The sequence below is a fragment of the Ptychodera flava genome, chromosome 11 (genome assembly GCF_041260155.1).
Source record: "Ptychodera flava strain L36383 chromosome 11, AS_Pfla_20210202, whole genome shotgun sequence".
In the NCBI taxonomy this organism is placed as follows: Eukaryota; Metazoa; Hemichordata; class Enteropneusta; family Ptychoderidae; genus Ptychodera; species Ptychodera flava.
Window position 1 is genome coordinate 5860425 of NC_091938.1, and position 27942 is coordinate 5888366.

The following is a 27942-nucleotide window of genomic DNA, read 5'->3' on the forward strand; positions in this document are numbered from 1 at the left end:
ATGATTGGACAAGCAAAACAGAGAATGAGGTCGATAAAATGCAGAAGGAAAACATACTGGGGTGGCAAAAGTGGAAAAAACAGAAGTTGCAGGTATAGAGACTGGTGGCATTAACGGCATAATGAGAATGGCACACTTGAACGTCTTGTTACTGTATCAGGAATAAGCACCTGATAAAAAAAGTGAATGTATTTCAGTCTGAGTTTTTGGCTCGCTGAGGTAATGCCAGAATGATAATTACACATTACGTACTGATAACAACTAGCGAACCATTGGTAACAAGACATGCCCCACTAGTTATTTAGCATCTTCCTGCCTCTCTCTACAAAGACCTTTCCTTAAGGAACGTTTACAAACGACGTACAAAACAGCCCTGTCGACTCCCGAATTCTGTCCAAGAAAATCGTAAAAACTGCCCTAGCATCTCTCGACCTCTATCGTTGCAACTGCTGCTTAAAGTTCCCTTTTTATTCCATCTAATGCAATTTACGAGGTGCAAAGTTGCAAATGAGAACAAGTGTAGCGAAGTGTAACGAAGCTAAATTAACACTACAATTGAAAGCTAAACGTTTTAGAAGTGTTGGTATATATTGAATAAAGCATTCTGTCAAATTTGTACATTAAGTTTATTCGATGTATTGTCAAAACAAAGCCAAGTATGACGTACTTGATTTCTTGCCATGGAAGGATATGTGTGTGTAAAGCGGACCTATTTGTAGCAAATTTTTCGCTATCACAGTTGATGAGTATTTAACTTATAAAAAACTTATCGCAAAGTTGTGTGTGTAAAGCGGACCTATTTGTAGCAAATTTCTGCTATCACAGTTGATGAGTATTTAAAGCGCAGTGGTCGTCGCGCTGCGCATGCTCCTGAGGGGTCCCTCCCCCTGTTGACAACATATCCGAGAATGCCGCATGAGGTTACGGGTTGATTATTATTATGTTTGCAATATTGCCGCTGATATGGCGGCTGATTTATAGCAAGCATACCAACTTATCAAATCGAACGCGCAATAAAAGGTCAATTAATCAAAGTTAAATATCTGCTGAATATTGAACAGTAATTACACGCTGGATTGAGATCACATTTGATCATGATTTTCTTAAATCAGTTGAATGGGGCTCGCTCGAGCCATGGAGCTAACGCGTGTATATGCCAACAGACTATCAATGACCGGGCTCTGGTCTACGACATCGCTAGCAAGAACGAGAACTTTCATTTCAAGAGGCCCAACAGGAGTACAATTGACAAAAACGCAAGCTACAGAAATCTAAGCTTACAGGTCGCAGAGCAATGCCCGCTGCAGCAAGAAGCATCCGTGGTCTGCATGAACATCGGTGTCAAGAGAACCGGGTATATGGCGCGCTACACTCGGCTGTGGAGAATCCAACTCCACTACGAAGTCTACCCCGTTGGGGGTGCAAACGAGAATTCCGAGTACAGGTATCAAGTCAAGTGAAGGACCTTTCATAGGTCTTCTTGTTATGTGGGGGTTAACTCATTTGAAAGAGGATTCAGACCTACCCGGCAATCAGGAGGTACAACAACGAAGTTTGCGTAGCACCGGTAGGCCTTTATAGCCCTGCGTACAGGTCTGCGTGTTCCCGGCGTTATACGGCCTCCATCACAGGCCGTATAACGCCGGGAACACACATTGCAAATTCAATACAGCCTAACTATACATGTGCGTTGCTGCCTAACTATACATGTGCGTTGCAAATTCAATACAGCCTAACATTATCCAAGGGTTGTCACTTCATTGCCACACACTTTTTTTCAATCGCCAAAAATGCACCTAGCAAGCATCGAAATCGGTAAAATTCGACGTAGGGTCAAAGCACATTAGTCCTTCTCAATCATACTCAGACATTTTTACCTCTTACCGATGAAAAGTCGACAAATCGGCAGGTTTTTCAATGCATCTCGTCGTCTCTTGATTCCAGATTTAAAATACCCTGCGGTAGATTTAGTCACATGGGCGCATTTCAAATCGAACCAATAGCAGAGCTGGATGGGTCCAGCGTGAAAACCCGGCAGTAACGTAAGTTTCTCACGTCTTTGGAAAGAACGTTCTCTTGCTATGGGTGAACTGGAACTGTTAAAGTTACCAGAATTTCATACGCATACGCACGCAGACAGTGTCACCCATAGTCTTCAAAACGAAGACTACTATTGCATGATGTTGAGTCTTACAAAGGCGTTAACAAAGTGAGGGACCGCTCCCATCTCACCCCGATTGAAGTTGAGAAGACTTACGTTTACAAACATTTATGTTTATCAACAAAAAAATCGCGCACGCGCAGCGCGACGACCACTGCGCTTTAACTTATAAAACAATCTTATAGCGATGTTGCATACGAGACACTATACGTGAAAATAGTCCGGAGTAGTAAAAAAAACACGATGCGCATTGATATATTTCGCTGTAATTACACTTCTTTTCCTAGCCTTCGCTACACTCGCTACAGTTCGATACGTAGCGAGAGGGGAGTCTATAAAAAGTTCGCACCTCGATCTTGCAGTGTATATTTTTATTTCCTAAATTCTCCAGCGGCACGCTCTTGAACTCCACCCCTGTAACTTTTAAGATTTTACCTAAAGATGCCTTCTGAACTTTGCTTGAGCTTCTTCTTGACCGTTTACGGTAGGTCTTTCCTAACAACAACTGATCCCCACCCTCATGACCCTGACAACTCTTGACATCTGCCCAGGCTTGGCGTGACACAAATCCACAAAACGAAAGTCAAATTCTGCATTGAACAACCACCGTAAAACATATTGGCGCGCTTCTCAAGGCTGGATTTATTTTGATCGCCTTGATTAACGCCTAAGCCACCGTTATTCTAATTAACGCAATTGTCATTGAAATGAGAATGTTTCCCCTCATTACGGTTACGTGTATCTTCAAAATATTCAATAACGCGGCAACAGATGCCATATTTGGTGGAAACAAGTACTTCGCCATTCACCGTGCAGGCATACTTTTGTTATTAGTACAACAAGGAAACTAGACGATGGGTGCCCTGATGTGTTTCGTAAGTATATTCTCTTCTTTTCCGAATAAGACTTTCTGCCGATTTTATGGACTTTATTTTTTTTTTAGTCGGTCCGAATTGTCCGAGTCAAAAGACACCGTTATGTGTTGTCCAGTATTTCAACCCTGCAGCCCGAACGGATAATCAGGGTTCCGACGACAACAGTCTGTTCAAATGCATCTGCTTGTCTCCCGATAAAACTGTGCCAATAAATGCATGCCCGCAATTGTCCGATCAGAGGGAAAGATGGTATGTATTCGTTTTTCACATTTTTGATCGGAAATATACGTACGAGAGGAAATACACAAAATTTCCATTATTAGTTATATCGAACCAAACAGCGAAACTATAAAAGTGTTTGCCTAGATTTCTGTCATACGATGCCTGGAATTGGACATTTGGGAGGGGGGACTTGATTAATTTGGTATTCTGGAGTGTTTTCAAAGACTATATCATTTCTTAATATATTCCGAATCCGGACGTCTTTAAGTCTGACAATGATAGGCAGATTGCATCACAGTACTCGGTGTCCATCCACGCATTCGGAGTTTACGGCGAGAGAGTAACAAATGTCACTTTTCTTCGTCACAGATTCGCCCCTACTCGAAAAGCGACATGTAAGACGTGTTTAACTCAGCTTAAAAAAAAACCTTCATCAGTAACCGTTCTAATTTAGAGACCACACCCACCTAATAGGTATACTTACCCCTACCCAGAGCAATGGCGTACATTCCTCGATAATACATCCGTACATGGTGATGCAATAGTTGATTAAGTCTATATTGGTGTAAGCTTTAATTTCTGGTGACACTATTGCTGGTACTTTTGATGATTTAAAAGCGTTTTTCAATGAGCATCTTTGGTCCAGATCGCACTGTTATATTGTTCATTCCTTGTGTTTACTAAAAGTTGTCATAGAGGGTATTTTTCCCACTTTTATCAAAGGGTACTGATTTTCAACGAAAAGGAAAATGATGGCGTAACTTTTGGTAACATTTTCATCTTATGTTCTGGAAAACAAATAGATTTTCTTTTACTTCTCTCTACGGTACGTTGAAATGCAAAGAGCCAGGCTCACGAGCACCTGTAATTGTTGACCAACGAAGGCTAGTCCAGACCAGAATTCAGTTTACAACAATAGTGTTTGGCATTAAAGCCCCAAAAGCTGCAACCAAAGTTGGTTCGTGTAAATGTGCTAACTGAAGGACATGTATAGAAGTATCACTACTCGCTGATTTAGACCATACCTGCACGTTTAAACAGGCTGAAAAATAAACGGATGCCGCACACATAAAATGGCGCCCCCACGGAAAAGTACCAAAGAAAACTCAAGTATTTCCTGCACATACACATCGTGATCGTACCAGAAACAAGCATGATGCCATTAACTTGAATGCACAACACACGATGGCCAACATATTGTTGTTGTAGTATCTATTTTCTTTGTCATATGATTAGTTTTGGGAAATGGCGGGAAATCTAAAGATGATGTCAAAACGTTTGAATATACATGACACCTTCGATACTTATGACAGTTTATACAATTTTTCAGCCTTTAATGGGTCTTATTCCAAGAAAACTCTTGGAAAACTCAGGATATTTTGAGATCGATTTATTACACATTCGCAGCTATTGGAACTTTAAAGCACATTACAAGCATTGTTGAAAACACATAGCGTTTCGATGTGTTTTTTGCATGAGAACAAGAACCGTGTTTGACAAACCGAACAGATCAAAACATACAGCTGACGGAGCGCTGTTTACTTTGTGCATCATCAATTTTATTTTCGTGCAGAGAATAATGTCGATTGCGCCCGGTGGGCTCACAGTTCATTGACCACGGGTGAGGTTTCGGTGATTGCAGGGTCACCGATATTTTAAAGCTTGTAGGAGAAAAAATACCAAGGTAGAACAATTCTCGGGAACATTTATTCAGACTCTCGATTTTACAGTAGTTTTCTGATCTACCACTTATTGGAGCTTGTTTTACAGGTCTTAAGCTTAGTTCTTCGAAAATCGGAAATTGTATTTTTCCCCACAGAGGTAACACAGGGATGGCGGCCATTTTGAATTTCAATTATCGGTAAACATTAGGTAATTTGTTCCTCTTGTACCAAACTTTAGACGGTGACCTCTTATTTTATTCTTGATTTGGTAGGCGAAAGGCTGAAAGTTTCACTGAGGAAAGTTTGAGCATAAGTTTAAGTTTATCACTTTTAAGGCGCCCTAAAGGAAGTTCTATTTTTGAAAGGGGAGTAGACGGCGCGAACAATCGACTTCTGTGATCTTGACGAAACGAGACGACATCATAGGAGAGAATATGTAGGTGCAGGAAGATTGTTCTGTACGATGAAATATTCTCATTCAAATTACTCGTTTGCAATTTTACTGCTTTATCCCTACGCACATGCTTGCCGCGCCGTGCGCATGCCCTTGACTGGATTCTAAAGTTTTCTGTACAACTGGGCTACGCACCCAATCTCGAATCGTGCACTGTATAGAAAACAATGCGAATATATTACAAGTAATTGACTTTATGACCTAGTTAGAGGTGCAGACAGACACAAACAGACAACCAATGACGAATGACTCTCAATGACATTCACGTAACACTGCGCAGTATCAGTTCCACGACGCCTGACGAATTGGTAATTAGCAGCGATAATGCAAATAGTAAAGGGACACATCTGTGCACCTAATGACACTGTCACACCTGCAGTAGAAATGCGGAATTGAATAATTCAATGCAACGATAAACGTACTGTTACAGTGGACAGTTCTGCGATAAAACACAAAACGAGGACACTGGACCACACCCTTTCCGTGCTGGACATCGGTGTTTTTGCGAGGTCCCTTTCATTGTGTCTATAAAATACAAAATTTACCCCCAAAACCATCAGATCATGAAGTCTTGCCATCACTATGTCCCGCAAGACAGCATACGTGAATACCATTGTACATTCTTCAGACACAAACACAAACAATATCGTCAACTTTTTATATCTCTCGTTATTGGTTTTACCCAAGAATGAAATGTTCAGTATCTTCTACATGTCCCTGAAGCATTTTGAGGTACTTACAAGCCCAGCAAACACGGCGTATTCACGGATGATATGCTATGGTATCGTTCACAAATGAATTGTGGTCCGGACTCAGATGTCTGCGATAACTATGTTGACAAGTCGAAGGCAGGATATTTCGAAATGGTTTTGGAGCAACCGGTAGCCTAAAAACAGAACAAAACTACCGTAAAATATAATATTGAGAGTTGCAGTAAATGAAGGTTTGGTATCAGATTTTGTGGGTGACTTGTATTGACCTGAAGATATTAGATTCATGGTGGCAGAATGTAGGATTATTGCATTGTGAATAAAATTATATGGCACTCATACGCACCATCCGATTTTCGCCGAAATGTTTTCTAATTTTTTTGGGAAAGGTTAGAACTTTTGGGCATCATTTACTGTACAAAAAAACAGTTATTTGAGAACTTGCATTTTACAGTATCCTTAAACGTACTGAATTACTAGCAATGTTAACCACAGGGTATTGCAAACATTATTCATGTCATGTATCTCCCCTCCGTACCTCAATGACAAGCTTTACCTGTGTCTAGTGTGTGTCTATAACTTTACCCTTGCTATCTCTGTATCATATTTCAAGGAAAACACTCCATATCTGTTAATTACCCTCCGTAATCCCTTTATTATTTTTTCAACCAATCACAAACGCGGAGGCTTATCGCCTTGACCGAATAACTCGTCAGCAGCTCATAAGGTAAATGACGGACTTTAACCTCATGAGCTGCTGATAAGTAAGGAGATAATCCTCTGCATTGAAGATCGATAGAAAACAAACTAGAGAACGGAATCGGGGAGGGTAATGCACAGATAGGGGCTGTTGTCTTTGAAACGCTATACCACAGTCCCTCGTGGAGGGACCGTGGCTACAGCAGGAGTACAGTATAGACACACATATGACACAGGTAAGGCTTGTATATTAAAATGTTTAATACATGGCATTATTTATCATAACTTCCAGACGTATATTGTTTGCAATACCCTGTCTTTTAACGAATGTTCAGTCCCACTTAATGCAGAAAGTAAAGAAATGGTCACATGATTTTTGGGTAGCTACCAGCAAAATGAACTAATCATCCAGTGGGAGTAATCCGTGCAAAGTGATAGCCAGACATCCGGAAAGGTGGGTTTGAAAAGTCGACAACCCGAGAAATAAATATAAAATTTCACATGCCTGACAAGAAAATGCCTGCCCGAAGAGGCAGCTGTTTCCTGCTCTACCAATTCGCTATAACTTCTACGGTACAACTTCTACAAGGTAGACTCTCTCACACGCCTCGCTTGCTATACGCACTCTGGATTAGTGTAGCCTGGCCCAGGGAGGTGGTGCAGCCTCGCTGGCTTGGCCAGCCAGCTCGTCGGCGTGTCCTGAGCCAGACCACACGAGTTCGTCGCCAGCTAGGGCTGTGAGAGAGACTAGATACAAGGAGGTTTTATTTTGGTTCTTGGTTGATTTTTAGAGAGTATTTTCTGACAAACGCCCCAAACCGACTCTATGCCACCAAACAACACAGCCCACAGCTAAAACTGTCATAATATACGCTGTCGTTGTTTTAGGTTTGCAGTGCAAAGTTCAAATCGCTCAACTGTTCTTCATAAAGCCTTCCCACCATAGACTGTTCACTGTTGCTAAGATAACTTTCTTAATTATGTTTGTATAAAGTCTGAATACAAGCGATGACCTTGTAAGTATATGCCTGCACACTCGTGTGTCGTTCACGGCTAGCTGGTAGCCACCGGAACCATGGCTCGAAATAGCTTTCCTAAAACAAACAGTATTATAACACCAAACACTTTCAATACAGATCTGTAAATCGTGTAAAAATATGACATATAATAGAACATGTCCATGATTGACAGAGTTGAAGACCGTTCCTCTTTTTAAGATCACTTGTCGACAAAATAACCAAAAGATAGCACGTTGCCTGAAAACACTTAAGTTTTTGTAATCTTTTCATAATATTTGTCGTGGAAAACAGAAATGCCTTATTCTTCTGGTCCATAATTAAAGTACGTTAAGATACATCTTGATTGGCCTGAAAAACACGACATGTAAAGTTATAATTGATAAATAAGTTTTGGTTCGGGCAAAAATTCTGAAGTCAACAATAACATCCATACATAGAAACTTTGTCGTTAACGAATATGTAAGGTGTTTCATAGACCCTTGCGGTCTGTGGGTCTTTCGTCATTGATTTAGGATCAGAGCAAGAGACATTATTTTGTACAATGTACAAAAATACTAGAATGTAAGCGTACATCAAAAGTTACAGTTAGTGGGGCCTGAATGGTAGAGGTGTTTAGCCTCGTTCCCGTTCTGAACAGGACACGCACAGGGCACAGAGCGCACGACCGAGACTGCACTTTGGTTCGGCATTCTTTGAGATAGAGATTAGCTTTAATAAATGCTTATTAGAATAAAATGACTATTACTTGTATGGTTTTCAGTTCCCGGATTGTGGCTCGGTCGAGGACGATGACGCAACAATAAAGAAGTTGGAGATCGAGAAGACAGACTGCGAGCACGTAGACAAAATCTTCGAGAATGCCGCAACCCCCTTCAACGAAACCGTTGATCTGGTCTTTAATTTCCAGAAGAGCGTCGCAGATTTCAAGAAGCTCGCCGGACGTAAGAATACGGACAGCGTGAAGGACACGCTGGTTGACTTGAAAAAAAGATATCGTAAGTACGAGGCTGCGATTTCTTGCGGGTCAATCAGGACGCCACGGCGCATTGTGAGGTAGTGCATTACTTTTGAGAACGTTTTCATTGTGTTGTCCTATGAAATATGCTTGTGATTTCATTCACACCATATGTAAAGACTATTTCAACACGGAATTGCCAACTCAACTCATTTTATACTGTACGCAATCTTACGGTCAACGACGAACAAAAGGTTAGCCCGAAGTGGTTCTCAGTTTTTTCAATGTATATGTGGTAACACAAAATAGCACAGGTAATATCACAAGATACTGTTCATGGCGGTTACGTGAATATTGATGATGCCCGAGCCGATGGGGAGGGTATCAAGTACCGCCATGATTAACAGATAACAAATAGTGATCTTGTCATCGCTATCATATATTATAAATTTTATTGCACCACACAGAAACTTCATTGTTCGAACCTACCCGTAAAATCCTACGTAGAGCGTGTTTTCACAGGTATAGACAGTCGCCGCTGTGAACGGCTTCATTTTCTATCGCCATACCTAAAACTATCGTCTCTGAAAACTAAGGCAGGTTTTGCGGCAGATCTTATTTACTTGCAGGTTAATTGTTCTGGAATGTTGTCTTATTAAGTGTCAAACGCCCGGGGGTGCACGACAATTCATGAGCAGAGAAGAAGCGCACTAAAGTGAAATGTGTCTGCAGCGGGCAAGATCACCGCAACGAGCGGCAATAGTTTCCTCAACCATGTTTTATCTCATATATGCCATGTGACTACCACTAAGCCAATCACGATAATCGAATAATACACGAGGCGTGGTTATCAACAATTACACACATACACGTTGTGTTTGCAAGTGGAATATTGGTTATTTTTTCCTATAAATACTTAATATTTTGAAATTAAAACAAGGATTTTGCAATTAAACAAAATGCTGGATGACACATACATATATACAAACATACATACATTATATACATATACATAATAAACATTATTTTTTGCATGGTTTTTATGACCATAAACCCACTTTGCGCATTGACGTCTCTTCTTTTTCCTTTTTAAAACGTTTCTGACAATTCTACATTATCGCCTGGATCACAAACGATCAGGGTCAGGCCCAGACACCCGCAGCAAAAGAGATAATAGGGGCGTTTGTAGCTGTACATACCGAATTAGTCACAGGTTTTACAGCAATGGGTTATATCAAATTACTGTTTAATCACACAAGCTTTCAAAAAATTGAACAGAGGAAAGAACAATAAGCACCAGGTTGTGGATTTCCGACCATCCACAACAAAAGCAGTGTTCCATGAACATATTCCACACAGTATGTCACAAGTTAGATTTCCAAGTTAGAGTGAGAATGTGCAGAACACTTGCCCGGTAAAGGTCGTAACCCAAGATCCGTGAAATTCACAGTGGCCACCATCCCTGTGTTTACTCTATGGGAAAAATTTGTCGATCTTCAGCAAAAATAAGCCGTTGAAAACTTAAGTTCATACGAGAGCTTCAAAATGAGCTCCCGCGATAGACCCAAAAAGTATGGTAAAAATTTGAAAGTCCGAATATCTGTCCCCGAGACACATTCTCCCTGTAATATCTTGTTCAACCCCACGCTATGTTGCAATTATAGTGCTTTACTTGTCAAACCAGCCTCAGCTGCACGTGTGAAGTGTTCCTATTTTGTGTTATAATTCATGGAACCTGAGACTGTGTTATTTTTCTAGACAATATATCTGTTTACAATAAAATTGCATGTTGTAGGATGTAATCCCAATATACCATTCTCTTGCAGCTGATCTTGAAATACAAGTTGACGGCACTTTAAAGTTTGTCCTTGTCCCTGGGAAGGCCAAAGCAGGCGGTGCCAAGGCCGAGGAGACAGCTACAAAACTGACCGAGACATTTGGGTCGGTTGGCAACCTGGCGACGGAGATTGTCGAGGTGGCAGACGACGTCAGCGATGCCTGCGAGAATATCGTCAAAGAAGCCCGCGAGATCAAGGGAAATCTGAAGTCCCAGAACCTTCAGCCGGACCATTTGTTGAGGGCGACGCGATCCATTTTCCACAACATAACCGAGTTCCGCAAGGTCCCCGACATCGAGATTGCAATGGTCGACGTCGTGCACGACTTCGCCGACGGAGTCCGAGAGGCTAGGGAAATGATCGAAGTCAAGCTGGAAAAGCCGAAGGCTGACAACGACGCCGTGAAGGAAGAAGACAACGGCGAAAAAGACAAAGAGGTCGAAAAGGACACGTCAGACACAAAGAACGACCAAAAGCCGAAATCGAGCGAAAAGTCCGAAGCCACGGAAATGACAAAACTACTTCATGACGAATGAAAGACACCAGCTTTCTTACCTGGATTAATAACCACACGTGACATTTTGAAAATCTGGACTAACTATCTCTCGTGGGTCTGGGGTAGGCTTTCCCATAAAAATCTCTGGGTAATTACCATAGTACCATGCCCTTTGCTATATTTTCATTTAGTTGTTTTATTTAGTAGCCGTGGTTTAATAACTGATCAAACCAAAATAAGCCAAGAAACAGAACACAGAGTGTAGAGTTGACTTTTTCTGAAATACTAATATTGTGAACAATAATACTTGTTTTATTGTAGTTTAAATGGGCCGGGTTCGAGGCTGTGAGTGGGACGGTCTCCGGACGAGGCCACTTAATAGTTAATCAGTATTGGCTTTCCCGCCGGGGAGAATGTTAGGAAATATATTCTTGTATTACGTCATTATTAGTACAGTGTCTTACTATAGATACTCTGATAGCATTCCTTCTAAGACTAAGCTTTGAGGCACCGCTTCCTATCACTGTTTATTTTACCAACCAGAGATTCCATCTGCTAAGACAATATGCCTAATCCATCATGTGCCTTTCTCATGACTCATAGACACTTTTCCCGCCAAAAGTGCTTTATCTACGGGAACCTCGCCTTCCCTAATCAGAGACTTTTCCACCCTCAACAGAGACACTTCACGTCACTGGACTCTATGTACAGTCTCTCACCCAAGTGTTATGCTTCACTGTATTAGCCACTGTCTATTATATTAGTATAGAATAAAGTAGTCATTTATAGTATTAGACGACTTCGTCTCCCGACTGCTTACTCAGACCTGGTCATATTCCACACATAATTTCTGGTGCCGAGCAGACCAACCTACACACGGGACAGAAACATCAGGGGCGACTACAAAGTCCTCGCCAAAGATGAAGAGTTGAACAAACTCCTCGAAGCTTTCAGCAACGACGCGCTAAAAGACATTGTATCGGACCAGCGCACCACATCCCAAAATCTAACGAAGGATGAGCGTAAACCATTACTGATTCCGGACCATATAACCACAAAGACTGCTTCACTGGACTCTTCCGACGAGACGGAACTAGCAGCGGAAGGGGACATGAAGCTAGTTATGCGGACCGCCAAGCGTAGACCGAAACCTGACCAAGTTTCCCTTCCTCAGTGGATATCAGCCAACGCCCGAATCTTAAAGACATTGATTAACCGCGGCATGTCCACCAAGGACACATTGGCGTACCTCGATCACACAATTAACATCGGGGATTACGCGCAATCTTTTACGACATCATCAGTTTTATCGTATGATCACGAGTATCGCAAGAAACAGGCGACGGACTCAATCACATGGGGTTCCGTGGACCTCCATTTATCACTGTATCACCTCGATAAACGACAGGCAAACGGAAATACGCCCAAGAAAAACACTACGAAGGACACTGCGCGCCGCAACTTTGTCACACGAGAAACCGAAATCTGCTTTGATTTCCAAAAACCACCGGCTGCAACCGCACTTCCTGCCGTTTCGCGCAAGATTTTCACCACTGACGCATGCTCAGCAGCGGGAGCGGGCATTTACGCGAACGACTGGTTCTACACGCGATGGTCTGCGGACCACCCAACTACTGCGGATGCGCATATCAACCTCAAGGAACTTTAACACCGTCCTGCTTGCGTGCAGGCGGTGGCATCGTTTCTGGGACAAACGCCACATAGTGGTATACACGGACAATACCACCACCATGTATATAATAAACTCTGGCACGTCACGCAATGCAACAGCCATGGAGTGGCTACGCGAACTCTTCTGGCTGTCGGCAATCTCCAACTTTCAGATTACCGCCAGATACGTCAGAACTAATGATAACGACGCGGACTCCTTATCGCGCCTGCACGAAATTAAACACTACTTCAGAGCTTTAGACACCCTGCAAAGTCGCGAGGCACACCCTTTACAGGAGTGGCACTACCATATGTCTGTTTCCACACACTCCTTATTGCTCCAGGACCTTTGTAGTAAGAACTTTACAAACTAAGTAACATGCATGGACTCTTTTAGCGACACTGACGCTATTTCCAGGGCGCCGGAGGGCTAGCGCCTACTACTAGTGTTGGGGGCTTTTGGCGGAAATCGGCTCATAGCCTGTCAACATCGGAATAAAGTTGTTGACCTTGACCCCCAACACTTGTGTCTGTCTGTATGTTGTCAGTATAGGCATCATTTAAGTGAACAATAATACTTGTTTTATTGTAGTTTAAATTGGCCGGGTTCGAGCTGTGAGTGGGACGGTCTCCGGACGAGGCCACTTAATAGTTAATCAGTATTGGCTTTGCCCTCAGAGCGTTCCCCCACCCTCCCTCCCTATCCTACTAGCTTGCAATTGAATTTTTTTTTCTTTCCTTTCTTTCTGCTTTTCGTCTTTGAATATGTATCTTATTACGCCTAGAGTGGCGGAAATCGGCTCATAGCCTGTCAACATCGGAATAAAGTTGTTGACCTTGACCCCCAACACTTGTGTCTGTCTGTATGTTGTCAGTATAGGCATCATTTAATAAAAGGGACACGTGCAGTGCATGGCCTGACTGGACGCTTCAAGAAAATGGCGTTGGAAAGAACGATGTGGATCATACATGTTACTTTTATTATTTAGTATAACTTGCACATGTTTCATTTGGATCTCCAGCAGAGCAACCACACCTTAGAAGCTGAACACCTACTCTTAGAGTTTCTAAACTTTCGTATTTGACATGGCTAGGGACGGAAATTTTCTGATCTTGTGCAAGCATGCACACAGTTGCTAATCACAGAGAATGGGATTTTCATATTTACATCCAAAAAACCTTCTACTTGGCAAGCTACACAAAACAACGAAACTAGATTTCCGGACATGAAAACTTTGAACAGATCCAGTTAAGCGAACCTTTAATAATTATATCCCAGGGCAAGTAGTTTGAAGAAGATTTCAAAGCTGTGTTTGCAGGACTGTTTCGGGACAGTCAGTGCATAAAAGCGTACATAGCTTGTTATACATGTGTACATAGGTATGAAAATGATTGTACATACAGAGCAATACGCCATACATCTAAGTATATAACGTGGTCTGTAAATGGTAAGTTTAAAATCTTGACCGGCGCCATGAAATTGACATGTCACACACGAGGAAATTATCCTTCTTCACAAGCTTGCACGTCATCATTAAATTTTTTTTCTGAATTAACTTCAATCAATGCATCTTTCTTAATTGTTATATTGTGAACATGTCCGGGCATTTACTTGTACTTGACCTGTTGAAATAAACCACTTTCACGATTCATCTATCGATGTTCGTGTATTGAAAGAATTACTTAAATGATGCACCATAGGAAAAATAGCCGCGTTTTTGACATTGGGTCATAAGTTCCATGTTATGCATAATGAAGCAATTACCACGCATATGCGATATACATACGGACAAAACAACAATAACAACAAAACGCTACCAGTCTGCAGCAAAAATCAGCCTTACATACACAATGCAACAAATTTGAAAATAAACAAAAACAACTACAAAAAACAACAACATCAAAATGGTGAGAGCTTTAAATTTGAACTTGTCGGTGAATATCGTAATTCTGACGTAATTGATTAAATGATGGTACTTTTAATGTTTGTAATTATCACATTGGACGGGTCAGTAATTGAAAACGATTTTACCACGACAGCGTTTTTTTCAAGCCTCAAAACGGAAACAATAGACACATGAACTTTGATACAAAGGACGATTTATTTATTTACTTGCTTTTTTGTGAACTGACCCGTATTGTTTACCTAACCAAGCCCAGCATTCATCAGTTGACAGAAAATTGAATCTAATTCATCACAACTGCTGGCTGTATTTTCTGAATATCAAATTAATGCAACGAAAATAGCAACATTCACAGAACAGATGGTATGACCACACTGACGTTTGTTTTATTCACTGCTTTGGACCGTGAAAAAGAAGGCTGCCGACGGCGCTGATCGGATCATTCCACGGAGCTTGCTAAACCATGGGCTGCCTACAATCCGTCTTATGTCCGTTCCTGGGCTGTGTTGTGAGTACATGTGTATTTACCTCATTTGCATGGTTTTATACCCCATCGCATGCTGTATGCGTAGGTCGTCGCGGGTCGATTATGGCCTCTCTATCCTCCCGTCAACTTTCACCATTCTTTGCGTCATCAAGGTGATTTCTGCTGATGCAGTTTCCACCCTCATGGTTGTAGAGCCGATATATTGTGGGCAAACAATGATACTGTGAACCTCCGTGTGAATGAAGCACCATGCTCCGTTAAGGAGGACTTACGTGAAAAAGAATTAGAACAAAAACGCATGCTTGTTTCAGAAAATACCCCAAAGGTCTGTGGTTTCAGCAACATCTAATTCAGCGAAACAGAGTCCGTACAATCTCTTTCTGCATTGATTTCTAAACTGTTACAAGCAAAAATTTGCACTTGTACAAATTCAAGCATGTCGATATGGTCACAAAGCTGTTGGTAAGCCTGATCTGATTGCTTTTGTTCTATTTTAGGAAGTCTAACAACCCCGCCTTGTCAACATTTTTATAAACCTTAGGGACAGGACAGAAATTACGACAGGCGGTATTTTTTTTATTGACGCAGCGCAAAAAATAGTGACCCTTCAAATGTGTATTTGCAAGAAAACAAGTGACCCTAACCTTTACAAATATTAACTTTTATGCAAGGTTCCAAGTCGATGCATGAAACTTAAGTAACAGATATCATTACTTTGTACTTGAAGTAATTTTGTATTATTATTTATAACGCTCTGCTTTAGCATCGAGCACTGTAATTTCCCTCGAGGACATCTGTATACTTCGATATATATATATATTATATATATATATATATATATATATATATATATATATATATATATATATATATATATATATATATATATATATATATATGTATGTATATAGTTTTGTGGGGGGATGTTTAACAGTTTACCCTTACACTTCCATGAGAGGTGAATTGATATTTTTGAGTGAAATTCCAATATCATATTATTTGTTCACATCTGCACTCTCGAACACCCTATTCTCATCACGTCCGTTTTTATCAATTGTCAAATTTAACACTTATAAAAGCACAGATTTAGTCAGTTTAGAATTGTCAAAAATTATTCATAGTTTTCTTATGTGCAATGAATCAACATTTTCGGTCAAATTCCAAGATCAAATTTTTTGTACAGATATGCAGTTGTAACCACCGTATTCTAATCAAGTACATTTATATCAATTATCAAATGTCTATTTATGCATAGATATTGCTAGTTTTATTTTGGAAAGAAATATTTACCGTTTTCTCATAGACTACCATGTTTAGCGGATAAACTTTTTTGGTGCAGTTCCAAAATCAAATATCTATATGCACTTCTAACCTCCCACTTAAAGCTAAGTACAACAACATAAATTATCAGACATATGTAGATGTACGGATATAGCTTGTTGTTTTGTAGACGAAATCGTTACTAGTTTTCTCATAGACTCCCATGTATTATGATTTAATATTTTTAACCTAGCACTACATCGGCCAAATCTTATCTTCTTGCGCAAAAAAATGGTGACCCTTCCCCAAAAGCATGCTTGAAATTTCTTGACACTTTAAAATTGCTTGCAATCCCAAAAGCACCGGCCTTCTCCGGGCCTCTGTAATTTCTCTCCATCCCCTTACAGCGAAAAGATCAAACATGAATCAAAAGCCATACGTACCCCAACCTACGATGGCCGCTTAACTATCTATATGTTCAATATTGATTTCCATCCGATGAAGCCAACATACTGTTTGAGAAAGTTAAATACATTTGTGTGCAAACCATTGTACTCGTGTTTACATTGTCTAGCTGCAGAGGCCAGGGCAGCACTCGCATCGACGCCAACACACAGGCGAAAGTTTGTTTGATGTAAGCAGATCAATCTTCTCCTGAAAATCTCCCGCATGCTTTCCTAACGTTGTCTATTTTAGACTTGGCTTGCAGAAGTTTTCAAAGGTTTCAGGTCATCTTCGATGGAATACAAATGTACATGATCTGATTAATAACCTACAAATAAATTTTAACTCAATATGTGGATCATAACTGTAGCAAACGCTACTAATTAAAAGAGGTATCTGTTTACACACGAATACTCCAACAATCAACTTTCATGACACCGACATGACCTTACATCCCGGCGTTTTCTTTGGTACTAATCCATCTATTTGACTGAATGATTTGCGACAGTTCAGTGTATCCACTGTATGTTGTAGTGAATCTCCACTGTGTCTTTTTTCGAGCGAAAAATATTGTATCAGTCTTGCTGGAAAATATCAATTTAAATAGCCAAAATGTCTCTAAAGTATCATGACGTATGGCCATATCGGTGTCATAAAAATTACTAATTAGCATTTGATACAAACAAATGAAAGAGCAAAAAAGGTAAGCGAATAAATGATTGTCATCGGCCAAATTTGATGGTTTATAACGGCCAGGGACCACAATGATACCCGAACAATTTATGTCTCCCTTACAGCTACATTCTGAATATTTATAACTCTGAATTTTTTGGCCCTGAAGATAGTTTTTTAAACACTACCCTGCATCAAATGAAATATATGGAATAATTCTTTCCACTTTTTAGATCAAACTGTTCCGACAAGTAAAATGTTGAATTATTACACTGTCGTGTATGAATGCTGACCGGCATTCAGTATGTGAACTTTGCCAATGGATGCGCTGACATACCCTTGTGAATGGCAGTGTTCACACATAAAGCGTGATTTTGACATAATTTGGAATATCAATACAGAAACAAATAGAGTGGCCTGAAACTGAAAGTGGGAACATTCAGCGTTAAATTTATGCCTGAAACAAACATAAGCCGGCTGTTACAAGCTTCATTCTGGGCATGCGCCATAATTGTCAGCCTGGTAATACATCATACAGCCTTTTTCGCATCAAGAATAAAAGAGAAATTATGCACACAAAAACACATGTCACAAGGAACAATAGGTAATTTATCATGGCAAAGCGAATACGGGGATGTCCATGAGGTTCTCAATGGAGGGGCACCACTATCGAATGGACATGTTGAAATCCATAGGTCTGCAGCGGGCTTTTCTAATACTGCTTTGTAAATGTTTCGGGTTACTTGGAAAACATGGTAGGAAACCCCTGCCAAATAAACGATAAACGAACAAAACAAACAAACAAACAAACAAACAAACAAACAAATGAAATAATAAATAAATAAATGGGTAGTCAACCATAAGCTTATGAACTTTTCCATCGTAACCTTCTAGTGTCCCTATTCTTTCATTCGCTTCATTTCGTTTACGGTCACGATAAAAAATTTCTACCACTGCTTTAATTCTACCCTTTATCATTTCACTAAAAGATAACCTTTAATTATGTTTAGCCAATCAGCGATTTTATCTCAAGGGCCACAAACATAAACATGTGCGCGCCGCCAAAACTCTCTGCTGTCAAGTTATTCCATACGTAAAGGTGTACATGTGACCAACACTCCCCTTTTACCATATATGGATGTACAAATTTGCATATACATATGTAATAGTGAAGACGCAACGCCTTCCGCCTACGTTTACTAATTGTCTTCATGGCAAGATAAGGGAATGAAAATGACATCACATGATTCAAACAAACGCCATGAAGTTCAATGGGTAACAACACTTAGTTGAATTTCGTCTGCCGTTCACAAACCGGCGTCGGGTCCTGACTGACTGCAGGCACGCTTATAGTACACAATCGATTACTAATTCCTATCCCGCCATATTATTTCTCTTGTATGCTATGTTTTTCACTTCGACATTTCATTTAACAACTCTTCTTTCCATCCTTCAACTTGACATTGGACGTCTTGTTCAACGGTTTTAATTTACATTTTACACCCTGGCTTTAAATACTGCATCGAACAACGAAATCGAAAATGCACCCGTGAAATGAGTTTTGGTAATTTCCCTGTTGATCTGAGGCTACATAATCACCCTTCGCATTCAAGGTAGTACACGTAGCGAAATTTAAAAATCTTAGACCACTCCTTAAATAAATTTGGAAAAAGATAAATTATTTATTATCACAAGAACAAGACGGTGAGACCCTTATTATCTTCACAAATTTCAATGGAGTCCACACAAGGACCGGACTGGGAAAGTACTGGTATTGTAAAAATTTGACAGAGTGAGAATCTGTCTTTCATAAAACTTACACTGTTCCCCATCATACTCACAGCAAGGAAATGACGACGAGAAGGACGACTCCAAGAAGGTACAGATAAAGAAGTTGGAGATGGCGAAGACGAACATTTCAGATCTCGACAAGACTTTTGACGATGCGGTGGCGCCCTTCAACGAAACGATCGACTCGTATGAGGCCTATCTGCAGGCAATCGAGCAGTTCAAGTTACTGACCGGCCACAAGAAATGGAATTCGATAGAGGAATCAATACTGGGGCTGAAGAAATCTACGTATCGTAAGTACTGCCAAAATGCGCCCTCACCGACTGAGTCTACGTGTGGACGAAGTTTCAATTTCAAGTAAACCCATGATTTTATCGAAGATGTATTTTTTGCTCAAAACCTCCTCGAGGAAACCCAAAGTACTAATCATCATCAATAAATTTTAACGATATTTAAAATTAATATGGCAACCATCCTTGTGTTAACTCAAAAAAAAAGGATGAATGAAATTTCGATTTTATGAACGCTTAATTGCTTCACAAGCTTCAAAATGGTTCACATATGGGCAGCAGACCTAGCAAAGGATTGTAGACATCTGATAATCCCTGGGAAAGGTTATTTCACTCAACATACCGGTACACCACAATAGTTTATTATTCATTTGTTTTGCTGTCGCACGTGGCGATGAATGAATCCCTAGCTAAGGGAGTGTTCAGAATTTACTTCCAGGGGGCACGGAGGATTTCCATGGGGACCACCCATTTCCCCCAAGGTTAGGGGGGCATACAAAAAACCACAATCCTTTAAGGGGACTAAGGAAAAAACACATCAATTCAATATTTACCCAGAAATCCTGATCTACAAAAAAGAGAACCATAGTAGCTACCTGGATGACAGATAAACTCCACAAGTGTATTAAAACTCATTTAGCTGCAAAATTTGGCGATATTCACAGCGGTTTGTTTTATGCATCTACTGCAGTATCTTGTTCTCCTCCCTCAGGCCAGAGGGAAAAACAATCTTGTTTATCGGATTTTTTGGACTAAGGTTTAGGAGTGGGGAGCGAAATTTAAAAAAAATAGACCAAAGATAACCGCGGTCCCGCAGACTTTTTTGACGGGATGCAGACAAGGCAAAATAATTTTTCCCCTTTTAGGCTAACCAGAATTATCTCAGACAAGATACACTGATACTGGTTATTGAATTCAACACTATATTTCTAAATAACAACATAGGGAATTACATATACATACTGACAACTCAGATCGAACTTTAACATCAACGCGACCATGTTTTTTCTCATTGTCATAAATTTTTATACTTTCGATGCGATTTTCATTCAATCCGATGCACGGCCTATCGTCTGCTGTCACGATCTTGGTAAACAGATCGCAAAACGTTTTTATATCAGGACAAACACTGTTTGCCATAACATCGAATGCTGGCGATCAAAGTAATAGTCATGGTGTACTAACCTTGACAAAACGGAGAAATTTCAGCCAAAAATTGACCAAGTTTGTGTCGTGATTTGCAAAATCAGACGTCGCAACAACGTGTTGACAGAGCTAAATGCAGACACGTCGGTAGTCTCATTCAGAATCCCATATGCACGCAAAGAAACCCGACGAAGTGTAGGGCGCCGCCAGCGACGGTACTAAAGTATTAGCAATGCAAATGTATGAATTTACCGAAATCAAAAAATAATTCCAAATCGGGCAAAGTAGAAGCGGCGATTCCGATGAACAATTTATTTTTTCTGTCTGGCCTCAAGCGTCATGAAATGTCCAGAATTTAGCATGTCAACACAGACCACACAGTGAACAGATGAACTCAATAAACTACTGTAACAATTCATTTGTCAACAATAACAATGGTCATTTACGTATATATGTACTAGTATGTTGCCAAATACAGCACTGGGTGTTCTATGTAGGGATAGAATAAGAAACAATTGTTGATACACAGAAAGTAAAACATTGAACAAATGCCAAAAGTTACAGCAAATGTCCTTTTAAGGTGGGGACTACCCAATGCTTTGTTGTAGCTGGAAGGATGAGGATGAAAAATGGCTAGAAAATGGGCGTTTCCAATTTACTTTTTCGAGATAATTTACATTTAGTCACTCATTCCCCCATGATTTTATCACCGCACATGACTTGACTGCAAATCTGACCCTTTCGAAGAAAACAATAGCCATAGTGGATAGTGTTAAAAACAACTTGGCAAACATTTACAACCAAAGTGTTTGATATAGACTACTGATACAACAACATCTAGGACAAAGTGATCGTCAAATAATCAATAAAAGAACCAAAAATGGATCATTTATAGTGGACATAACAAAAGAAGTTTTCTGTTTAATAATTCACTAACATGATTTGAACTCTTCATTTTTTTCAAATTTCTCAAAAGTGTTAGATTCCCTATAGCAGCGGTGCACTATTACAAATTACTCATAAAAACAAGTGTGTAACTTAAAAAAGAAAAGCAGATGAGATAACATTTGCAGATTAAATCGACATTACTTCACCATCCACTTATCCCAAATTAGTTCCAATAGTGTGGACTTTTCTGCAGAAATTTACAACCTGATTTGTCCATTACTAGCCTTCCCATGCAGTAGTGTGCCACTTGCAGTACCTGCAAAGCATGCTTTTTATGGCCACTTAAATGTATACTGTCACCTGTTCCAATTTTGCCACATATACCATTGAAAGAGATAATCTAACCAATCACAGATTTTAAGCGGGTGGCCGCTTTTTTCAAAAAAGCACCCTCACATGGGCATTTTGAATACCACGAACGCCCCTTTGACCATATATGGGCATATTTAGATTACAGGTGACTGTGCACCTTTAATTGTAACTCTGAAACGTTTTGTAATATCACTGATTAAATGACCACTGCATTATTCCTGCAAAGTGTGATAAACTTGTCAGACTGTATGTGCCTTAGAGTGTAAGCATGCATGCATATATTGGGGGACCAAGGAAAAAGACAGGAAATAAGAGGGGAACCATAGATTTTCTCCATAATTTACTAGGGTGGACCATGGAAAAAAATCATCAGGAAAATAGACAATCCTTCCCCGGCCTTCCCCTGGAAGTAAATTCTGAACAGTCCCTAGGGACACAATAGTATATGACAACACTTACTACAAGGTAGTATGTGTACAAGGTATATGTACCGGTATGTTGAGTGAACTAACCTTTTCTAGGGATTATCTGATGTTTACAATGAAGATGTTAGCGCCGGTGTTTAAATGTGTGTTGATGATATTCGCGGATGGATGAGAAGTAACATGCTGGTGCTGAACGATAACAAGACAGAAGTTATACATTTTTCATCACGCTTGAAACACGATATGGCAGAACTGAATAGCCTCAGGATTGGTGAACTTAACATCACTCCCTCTCCTTTCGTTCGGAATCTTGGTGTTATTCTCAACATGGATAGCTTTATGTGTGATCATATCAGTCAACTTTGTAGGAACGCATATTTCTCTTTATCAAGAATAGGTAAAATTCGTAAATTACTCGACAAGCCCACTGCTGAGAAACTCCTCCATGCTTTCGTTAACTCTAAACTCGACTATTGTAACAGTCTGTCCTATGGCATTTCAAATGACCAGCTGATCCGTCTGCAGTCTGTTCAAAATGCAGCAGCCCGTCTTGTCACAGGTACACGCAAATATGACCACATCACTCCTGTTTTCATTGATTTACACTGGTTACCTGTGAAAGCTCGTATACATTTCAAAATTTTATTGACTACTTTTAAGATTGTCAGAGGTGATGCACCGCTTTACCTGAAAGATTTAATTGATCTGTATGTACCGTCAACAAATCTGCGATCTTCTGAGAAATTGCGTTTAACTCCTCCTCGCAGCTATTTTAATAAGTCCTACGGTCAGAGGGCATTTTCGATATGTGCTCCTTTGCTGTGGAATGGACTGCCTTCAGAAATTCGTTGTGCCAGAAATGTAACTTCTTTTAAACGTTGTTTGAAGACCCATCTTTTTACTAAGTTTTACTCGTAATTGTTTTTTGTTTTTTTTTGAGTTTTTTAGCTGTTTTTATATCTTTTAAATACTTGTGTTCAGCGCACTGAGACGTTTGTGGAGTGCGTTTTTTAAGAATTAAATATTATTATTATTATCATTATTATTATTACAATGCTTTGCTAGCCTAGGTCTGCTGCTCATATGTGACCCACGGCACTTTTGCAAATGAAACAGTACAAGCTACCTACCTGTAACGTTACAGATTGCTATAACAATGACCTATTACTCTGTTACAAACAATCTTGTGACAGTGATGCGGGCAATCCTACTTGTATTGCAGTTGAATGGAATTTAGACGAATTATATATCATATGATCGTTTATTGTTATTTACAGCTGATTTGACTTTGGAAGTGAAGGATGAAACAACAATTGTGCTGACGTTGGGCAGTCCAAGCAACGAGGACAACGCATCGTCAGGCGACAAAATCACTGGGTGTTTTGACAGCATCAACGAAACCAGTACAAAGATCAGCGAATCTTTCAAGAGCGCCATCGAATCTACCAACAAAATTGTGGCCGACGCCGATGAGCTGAAGGGTCGTGTCGGCGACAGCGAACTAAGCCAAGAGGACAAAGCGCAGGCTCGGAAAAACGTTGGGGCTAACGTCAGGAAGTGCGAGAGGGCGCCTGCCATACAGGACGCCGTCATGGAGAACATTGGCGAGTTCAATGATGAACTCAAAGAGGTGGCAAAGAAGCTAACGGATGGAGACGAGAAGAAAAAACCAGAAGCTACGGAAACTACGAAATTACTTGATCAAGAATAGTTTTCCTGCCAGTTGAATAAATGACGTCGTGGGAAAGAATGTGGAGAATTCTTAGATTTGTCCGAATAGACATGAGGGATGTTGCCAGTCCTAGAATCACCAATTTGCATGTTGTAAAAACCATTCAACAATACTCTCTTTTTACATAATTATTCAAAAAGTGACTTTCGTTACTTGTCCTTGGTAAAATGTCAAGCCAACCTAACTCTTGTGTTATCTATTTTGATTTAGCACTGTTTTTACTGTTAATTTAATTTACTTCGTTTAAGTAGAAATTTAGAATTAATGCCCTCTTTAGAAAACGTATTAAACAAGACATCACAAACATGGGTAGTTAGTAAAGGGAAAGCAACTCCACACATCGTTCATATTTGGGTTGTTTGCGTTTTATGTATGATATCGTGTATAATATAAGTATATATCCTGTTTGGCTGTTTCATGTAAATTGTTGTTTTAGCCATGGCGAGACGTACCCGTAATCTACGTGTCTTGTGTTACTCCGGGTTGGAGCGGAGAGATTACAGTGACACTACGATCCTTTGGCGCTACGTTTCGAAAACAGAGTTTTCTTCATCAGTCGCTTAAAATTCAGTTTTGTTCGGTGAGACGTGTTGAATGGTTGATTGTTTTTATTTTGTTATATGTTGTTCCACTTGAGTTTGTTGTTCAAATAAGGAAGCTAAAATATCTAATGTTTGATCTCGTTGTATTTGTATAGGTTCTTGTGAACCTGAGTTTGAGCTATTGTAGGTTTTGTGAAGTCTGGCGCTTATAAGTGTATCGCCTATATTTCTGTTCCTTCTGTATGCGATTATTGGTTTGTTTTGGAACAGTTTTTTTTAGTGTTTCGTCTTTTTCAAGTTCACGCCAGTTTTCTGTCAGGGCTTGCTTGATTTTTGTTGTTTCTGTGTATGGGCTGTATGTTGTTATGAAGACTATTGTATTGTTGGTGGCGTTATTTTTTTCTTTTTGTTGTTCAAGCACGGAGGGACCGTGGTTCAAGCAGTCGTTTTCTTTTTTTATGATTTGTCTCTCAATTTTTTGGAAGCGACAAAATTGGCTATTGTTAACACACCTTTTCGAAACACAAAAAACAACATGACACGTGCAGAAAACAAAGCGTTGAAAACGCTATCAAAAAACAAACAGATAACCATCAAACCGTTTGATAAAGGACGGGGGACAGCAATTTTAAACACTGATGATTACATAAGAGAATGTCAACGTCAACTTAACGATCAACGATACTACACAAAATTGGCAACAGATGACACAAAAAATACAATAGAAGACATACACAATCTCATAACAGAAATGTACAATGAAAAACACATTGACCATCACACATATGAATATCTGAATCCAGTCAATAGAAAAATAAGAACACCACTTTGGTACCTTCTACCGAAAATTCACAAAGTGCCGCCACCAGGAGCTATATTCATAGGACGGCAAATCATAAGTGGATGCTCCAGTCCAACATTTCACATATCAGAGTTCATTGACCACTTCTCAAACAAATCGTCAAGAAACAACCAACATACATCAAAGACACAACAGACTTTATACGGAAAATTGAGACAATCAAAGTTCCGACCAATGCGACACTAGTAACACTGGATGTAAATTCCATGTACACGAATACACCACATGATGAGGCAATTGAATCAGTCGGCAGAGCATTAAATCAGGAAAGATCATCAAACAATTACATAATCAAGCAACCACCAACGAAATACATGATAGCTCTGCTAGAAATAATCTTAAAAAACAACACATTTGAATTCAATGATGAATTCTACCGGCAAATCTACGGCGTGGCCATGGGTTCGCCATCTTCGCCACAGTTGGCGGACCTCACATTCCATGAGACAGAAATGAGAATAATACATAAACACAAACAACAAATATCGACCTGGCTGAGGTTCAGGGACGATGTTTTTCTGATTTTCATCGGAACACAACACGAACTCAATCAATTCATATCAAACATAAACAAAATGCATCCCACGTTCAAATTTTCGTTTGAAAGCTCCCCTCAAGAAATCACATACTTAGACCTGACTATCTACAAAGGTCATCGATACAACAAAGAGAATATTCTCGACATCAAGACACACACAAAGCCAACAGATACATTCAAATTCTTACAAAGAAACTCATGCCATCCAGCAGCAACATTCAATGGTCTGATCAAAGGTGAAACATTACGATACATCAGATACATCAGAACATGCAACAACGAAACCGATTTTACACAGAAAGTCACACAATCAGTGAAAAATTACAAGACCGACAATACAAGAAAAATGAAATAGAACGCATTATCAGAGAGACAAATCATAAAAAAAGAAAACGACTGCTTGAACAACAAAAAGAAAAAAATAACGCCACCAACAATACAATAGTCTTCATAACAACATACAGCCCATACACAGAAACAACAAAAATCAAGCAAGCCCTGACAGAAAACTGGCGTGAACTTGAAAAAGACGAAACACTAAAAAAACTGTTCCAAAACAAACCAATAATCGCATACAGAAGGAACAGAAATATAGGCGATACACTTATAAGCGCCAGACTTCACAAAACCTACAATAGCTCAAATCAGGTTCACAAGAACCTATACAAACACAACGAGATCAAACAGTAGATATTTTAGCTTCCTTATTTGAACAACAAACTCAAGTGGAACAACATATTACAAAATAAAAACAATCAACCATTCAACACGTCTCACCGAACAAAACTGAATTTTAAGCGACTGATGAAGAAAACTCTGTTGTTTTCGAAACGTAGTGCCAAAGGATCGTAGTGTCACAGTAATCTCTCCGCTCCAACCCGGAGTAACACAAGACACGTAGATTACGGGTACGTCTCGCCATGGCTAAAACAACAATTTACATGAAACAGCCAAACAGGATATACACTTATATTATACACGATATCATACATAAAACGCAAACAACCCAAATATGAACGATGTGTGGAGTTGCTTTCCCTTTACTACCTATGCATGCATACATGCATACATACATACATACATACATACATACATACATACATACATACATACATACATACATACATACATACATACATACATAACTGAACGTATATATTTTTAATGTACAGCTTTTAGAGCTTAAAGAGAGATAATCTTTGACGTTGTAACCCCTTCTCAGGTTCTCTATATTGCTATATCAGCTGACTCTAAGTCCAGCTGCGGTTTACTGAGTAATTTATTCTAAGTGTTAACGTCCACAGGTAGTTGATCAGCTGACAAAACTCTTGAGAATTAATTACATATTAGACGCGAAAACTTGTAAATAACGATAGGAATCTTTTCAAAACAACGTAAACATGGTAAAACGCATTTACAAATTAGTCTCTTAAAGACTGTTGAGTGCTCGATAAAATGTTGCTGTTATCTTTGTAATGATATGTACGTCTTAAAAACGGGCTTCCGTAATGAGCCTGGAAAATCATCAGTAGTTTGAAGGAACAGGTTTTTTGCTTATCTATGTGCGGGAAAGAACTGTCAAAGCATTACAAAATGAAAACAAGAAGTGAAAGTAGAAGGATAATCGCACAGTAGATTTGTTTTACAATTTTAATGGTTACACATTAGTACATGTATTGATATTAGCTGTTAACAGTGCTGTAAATTAGAAATTGGGGAAATAAAGCGATCGTGGGCTATGAAAACGAAAATGCTGATTTTTGTAATGAATTTTGTGCGCTAACTATCTTTTGGAGAACATAAGGATACCGCGAAAAAGATCTGT

At 39.7% G+C, this 27942-nt stretch overlaps 3 protein-coding genes across 4 annotated transcripts in view; 2 read left to right on the forward strand and 1 right to left on the reverse strand.

Annotated features, from left to right (window-relative positions):
- LOC139143372 (histone H4-like) overlaps nucleotides 1-8160 on the reverse strand; it is a 36368-nt gene extending 28208 nt beyond the window's left edge. For both annotated transcript variants that reach the window (XM_070713632.1, XM_070713631.1), the window contains exons 1-2: nucleotides 8102-8160; nucleotides 6117-6262 (exon numbers count right to left, since the gene is read on the reverse strand). The gene's annotated coding sequence lies outside the window, so the exon portion shown is untranslated. The remainder of the gene's footprint in view (nucleotides 1-6116; nucleotides 6263-8101) is intronic.
- On the forward strand, nucleotides 2897-14424 carry LOC139143369 (uncharacterized protein PF3D7_1120000-like). Its single transcript, XM_070713627.1, has 3 exons — nucleotides 2897-3036; nucleotides 8565-8799; nucleotides 10586-14424. The coding sequence occupies exons 1-3, from the start codon at nucleotides 3016-3018 to the stop codon at nucleotides 11131-11133; spliced, it is 804 nt and encodes a 267-aa protein (XP_070569728.1). The 5' UTR covers nucleotides 2897-3015; the 3' UTR covers nucleotides 11134-14424.
- Nucleotides 14425-15000: 576 nt separating this feature from the next.
- On the forward strand, nucleotides 15001-27868 carry LOC139143375 (uncharacterized). The gene is made up of 3 exons (XM_070713633.1): nucleotides 15001-15176; nucleotides 19375-19615; nucleotides 23721-27868. The coding sequence occupies exons 1-3, from the start codon at nucleotides 15132-15134 to the stop codon at nucleotides 24152-24154; spliced, it is 720 nt and encodes a 239-aa protein (XP_070569734.1). The 5' UTR covers nucleotides 15001-15131; the 3' UTR covers nucleotides 24155-27868.
- The last annotated feature ends 74 nt before the right edge of the window (nucleotides 27869-27942 follow it).